Raw genomic sequence first — 5,468 nt, 5'->3', positions numbered from 1 at the left:
AACTATGGAGTTCAAATAAGTTCAAAAAAATGAAATCCCTTTGTAACAGACGAGTTTCCGTATGAAACCCTGATACTTCGAAAGAGATTGTCCGTTTTGTACACGAAGTGCATCCAGTTTTTGTCGTAAGCCTCTCTACTTTCTCGCACATGCTATGTGGGTGAAATGATAATACCATGCCAACTTTTAACCTTTTCAGAGTTCATTTGTAGTGCTTTTCAATTTCAGGGTCTTATAGCTGAAAAAAAATCAGTAAATGCATGAAAAATAACAAATGAAGTCAGTAAGGGTTGAAAATTGATGATGTGGCCTTGAATGGTGCATTTTGAACAGAGAAAAACTATGGAATTCAAATAAGTTCAAAAAAATGAAATCCCTTTGTAATAGACGAGTTTCCGTATGAAAGTCATTTATGGCTTGATGTAGTCGGTAATGATGTGGTAGAACCGACTGAGTGAGTTCCTTTATTAGAAGGGTTACTCAAACATTGATGATTGTTCATGTATGTTCATCAAGAAATCCAAAGAGGGATTTTGTACAATTTCTATGTATGTTCATGATCCGAGTATCATTGGAGCTACACAAGAGATATATGATACAATCCTATCACCTTAAGATGGAGTGTAAGATGCAAGATTTGGTTGAGACCAAACATTGCTTGAGCTTGGAACTTGAGCGTATTCCTTCGGGAATACTTGTCCATCAGTCCACATTTATCCAAAAGATTATTGAAAGTTCAACATGGATAAGTCATATCCATCAAAGAATTATGGTTTTGAGATCTCTGAATTACTAGAGATAAGGACCCATTAAGTCCTAACGACAGTGATGAAGAGATATTCGGACGTGAGTTTCCATATCACGGTGCAATGAGAGCACTGGTGTATCTAGCAAACTGCACCAGGCCTGGCATGTCATTAGCAGTGAATTTATTGGCTAGATACAATGCATCACTGATCAAAAGGCATTGGGTTGGTGTGAAGAATATTTTTGGATATCTTCTAGACACTAAAATCTTGGTTTGTTTTATGAGAAAACTCAAGATATGACCATGGTTGGATATCGTGATGCTGGGCATGTATCATATCCCCATAATCCCAGATCACAGACTAGTTTTGTCTTCTCAAATGGAGGTACGACCTTCTCTTGGAAGTCGAGAAGAAAAACTTTAGTGGCTGCATCCACTAATCATTCTGAATGTATGAAGCAACGTCTAAATCTGTTTGGCTTCACAGAATGATGAACTTTGTTGAAAGTTCGGGCGGGTTTGATTGATAGGACTCACCCACCATTATCCATGAAGATAATGTTGTTTGTATTACATAGATGCAGACAGGTTATAAGAGCAATATTGCAAAGTATATTACTCTGAAAGTATTTTCTTCCTCATGAGTTGAAAAGTGGGAAGATAAATATTTTGGAAGCAAAGTCATCTGTGATCTTTGTGATATGTTCACAAAGTCTTTACCAAGTTGTCCATTCCAGAAATATGTTAATGGAATTGGTATGCGATGACTTTGTTATTTGCAAGGTTCAGGGGGAGTGCACTCCTGAACGCTAACCTGGTCGAGATTTTCGGATCTTCTGTATTGCACTCTTTTCCTTTATGAGTTTTTCCTGAATGGTTTCTCATGAAAGGTTTTTAATGAGGCAATAATAATACAGACATTGTAATATGTCGTTTTCTCCTTATTTTCCCACTGAGTTTTTGGTGGCATATTATGTATATCTCCTCATATTTTCCTCACAGGGTTTTTGGAGGAGCATTTTTCAAGATGATGATTCTATATAGTCAATGTGGAGATTAGGGGGAGTGTTAGGAATTAATCACGTTTAATTAATGGGATAATCTCCTTTTATAACAAACGTGCGGTTAGTACATGCTAACCGTCGCGTCCCTCTCTCCCGGCTGTTGCAAGGAACACGTCGTTCCGGATGCATCCCTTCGGGGCATATAAATTGTAAGGACATCATCATCAGTAATAGTGAGATTGTTACTATTCATTCGTTTTGTTTTCTATCAATTTCCATCATCAATGTTTGGTTGTTTGTTGCGGGTGCGGTAGCGAGTAGCGAGCTGATTGCACGCATCGACAGGTCCGCCTCCCTCTCTCCTCATCCTCTTCCCGCCACGCTGCCTCCCTTCGGAGCTAAAAAAAATGCCGTTTTATTCTTGTCTTTTCTGCTCATATATGCACGGTATTTGGAAGCTTGGATGAATCAAACCAAACTGGTAGGAGTATCAAGGTATCTTAGGTGTCACTCAAACTCTCTGGAATGAAAGTGGCCGCCTTAACCAAACAAGGACAGCAGAGCGGCAACCATGGCGACGGACATCGCCGTGATCGGCGCAGGAACTCTTGCGGGATCCCGCCTGAGGAACATCCCTTGCAGCAGCGGATAGCTCAGCGCCGCGACGTAGCAGAGGAGGAACAGCTCGCCGGACACGCTGCCGCCCCTGCCGACCATCTTCCAGACCCCGCCGACGAGCGCCGCGGCGTTGAGCAGGCAGAGCGTGGTGGCCGGCAGGAGCAGCGTGGTGCATCCGGCGAAGTCGAACACGCCATCCCGGTAGAGCCTGTCGTCGGACGCCTTGCTGGTGAGGTCGAAGTCCACCGCCCGGCCGCCGGCGCCGACCAGGTTGAGGGCGACGCCGAGGCAGGCGAAGAGCTGGCCCGTGACGGCGTTGAGCGCCCAGAACCTCTGCTCGTTCCACCACGTCCTCAACGCCAGCCCACGCTTGGCCACCGACACCTCCACCAGGTGCTGCAGCGACGACGACGCGAACACGGCGGCGAACCAGAGCGTCGAAGCCGCCCCTGGGAACGACGTGCCGCCGCGGAGGAAGCAGAGCTGCGGCACGGTGGCGTAGCAGAGCACGGGGAAGGCGTACAGGGCCATGAAGGCGTAGTAGGCGAAGCCCATGCTCTGAGGCACGCAGATGGCGGCGGAGGCGAGGGGGCAGTGCCTGGACAGGCCGACGGCGAGCATGCCGGACATCCACCGCTTGTTCTGCACCAGCGCGTCGTTGAGGTTGGTGGGCACGCTGCCGAGGAACGGCGGCCTCGACGCCGCCGCCGGGAAGCAGTAGACGGACGTCCACCCTCGGCAGTAGAGCTGCCGGTAGCCCGTGAAGTAGTCCTCCACCACCGACTGGTACAAGAAGCCGACCTGCTCGCCCCATTCGGTGCCCGTCTCGTAAGCGCAGGACGCCACCAACTCTGCATCCTCCTGTGGGAGAGCATCACGTGCAACAATGGTGCTCCCGGTCCCGGATCGGCGCAGCGACGCTATGTGACCATTCGAGACGCCAAACCTTCTCTTAAGCTCGCCGACCTCCACACCGGAGAACTGATCTTGCGAGCTGGCCGGCCGGGCGCCGTAGATGGCGTCTCTCCTGGCGCAGAAGCCGGTGCCGGAGAGGATCGGGCCCCGGAGGCCATCCAAGCCTTTCCACCGCGTCTGCACCATGCATGCACCAAGATTACGTGAAAATTTTGAAAAGATGACTGATGCAATGCATGGTCGATTGGTCTTCTTATCTTACCCAGAAGATGGATCTGAGCTCGTTGGCGTAGATGTCGCTGCTGCTGAGGTTGTGGAACATCTGAGGGAACTGCACGAAGGCGAGATCGGCGCGGCGGCGGCCGTCGAGGTGGAAGCACATGGCCTCGAGGATGGAGCTCCGGCTGTTGCAGTACATGTCGCAGTCCAGCACCATCACGTACGGCGAGTTGCTCAACAGGCTCGACACACGGAGCTGCATTGCACGTTGTAAGAAGATGAGATCAACTCTGCCAAAAACACAAGAATGTACTAGTACGTTCTGATCGATCGATGAACAGTAGGTGCTCACAAGGACGTTGAGTGCGCCGGCTTTGAAGTGGTGAGTCGACGACCTCCGCTTCTCGCGAGACACGTAGACCAGCAAGGGCATGGCGTCCTCATCCTCCTCGCCGTCGCCGGAGTTGCTGTTGCTGCTGTCTTGCTCATCGCCGGTGATGATCTGACGTGCATGGTGTGGATATTACTGAGACCGATCGATCGGGTGTGCACCGGCAGCTTCGAAATGCAATGGGGGCACGGACTTTACCTCGACGTGAGCATCGTGATCTGCTTTTGTGCAACTCTGAGAAAGATCTGCGTCGCTCATCACCTCCCGGACACCCTCATTGAACGTCTCGTACATATTCTGCAAAGTTGGAAGAAAAATATATTTCAGGGTTATGCCGTCGGTGTTGCTACACGGGCGAAGCGTGGACCACTGCTGCTACATCAGGCACCCTAGGATGCTGCGATGGGCGTGCCGGCGGGTTGCAACCGGCAGCTAGGCGAGCTGCAATGGCTCAGCGGCGCCCGAGTTTGCTGGAACCAACCAGCGTCACATTTGCTGGAACTGGCGAGCAATTTTGCTACGACTGGCAACTGTCCATGCTTGAGCGAGGTACCGCCGGCACGACGGTGAGCCGAGAAAAAAAGTTGCTGAGCAATTTTAAAATGCTCATGATTTTTAAAACATGTCCACAATTTTAAATAAAAAGGGAAAACAAAAAAGAAATAAAAAAGGACGTGAAAAAAAGTTTATAAAGTTTTCTTTTTAAAAAGTATATATGCGCTACATTGCGAAACGAAGGGAGTATAAGAGAATACCAATGAAAACTAGTAAAGAAAAATGAAAATCCAAACTCAAACATCATGCTGACTTGCTGAGCCACGAATAGCGGTCACGCGGGAGCATACGGTATGCCAGTGTCCAATTTCCGGCCTAATTGAGTTTACATGATTTTCAAAGGATTCTCACAGTATCTATTTTCACAATTTCTTTTCCGATGTGTAGCATTTGTTTCACAGGAATAAATATGTCGAATTTCTTAGGATTGGTTCGGATTTGGTTCCTCTCCTCAACCACTATTCTTATTCTACGGAATCCCACTTGCCTCTCTGTTCCTTTGTTCTGTACCATGTGTCAAGATGGTCCTGCTAGCTATATGCCTATATTATGCTTTGTATTCCTCTGATTGTTGACTTTGAGACACAAAATGATACGGGCCAACACGGCTAATATCTAGCAGGTGTGTTTGGGTAAGTGACATGTGGACCAGTGGCATCCATGCCTACGACTGTCTACTGGCCTTCATGCTAGGTGGGAGACGTGTCGGTGATCTATTGTGTGGATTCATGTTAGACGTGGTGTGGCGTGGCGACGCACACATGTTTTGCTAGTTTCAAAACTAGACAATGAAGTAAAGTTTCAAGCAAACTAATCCATATTTAAAGTAAAATACTCGTGCAATCCAATACAGAGTAATATTTTTTTTTGCGGGAGCAATCAAATAAATCTAACTGTGTGGTATAGGTCATTATTCACACGAGGTACTAAATTTAACTGCGTGGTATAGGTCATTATTCACACGAGGTTATCAAGCACATGATGACACAAAATTACAGCTAATAAATCAGTGCGATGT

At 47.7% G+C, this 5,468-nt stretch overlaps 1 protein-coding gene across 1 annotated transcript in view; it reads right to left on the bottom strand.

Annotated features, from left to right (window-relative positions):
- Positions 1-2,147: 2,147 nt before the first annotated feature.
- The window catches only part of LOC123077293 (probable cellulose synthase A catalytic subunit 3 [UDP-forming]), a 4,804-nt gene continuing 1,483 nt past the window's right edge, over positions 2,148-5,468 (bottom strand). Inside the window, exons 2-5 of the mRNA XM_044499542.1 lie at positions 4,094-4,192; positions 3,857-4,006; positions 3,548-3,760; positions 2,148-3,462 (exon numbers count right to left, since the gene is read on the bottom strand). Of these exons, the coding sequence (XP_044355477.1) occupies positions 2,293-3,462; positions 3,548-3,760; positions 3,857-4,006; positions 4,094-4,192 (1,632 nt within the window). The 3' untranslated portion in view covers positions 2,148-2,292. The remainder of the gene's footprint in view (positions 3,463-3,547; positions 3,761-3,856; positions 4,007-4,093; positions 4,193-5,468) is intronic.

This window comes from Triticum aestivum, chromosome 3D, assembly GCF_018294505.1.
Source record: "Triticum aestivum cultivar Chinese Spring chromosome 3D, IWGSC CS RefSeq v2.1, whole genome shotgun sequence".
Classification (NCBI taxonomy): Eukaryota; Viridiplantae; Streptophyta; class Magnoliopsida; order Poales; family Poaceae; genus Triticum; species Triticum aestivum.
This window is presented reverse-complemented; position numbering and strand designations above follow the sequence as displayed.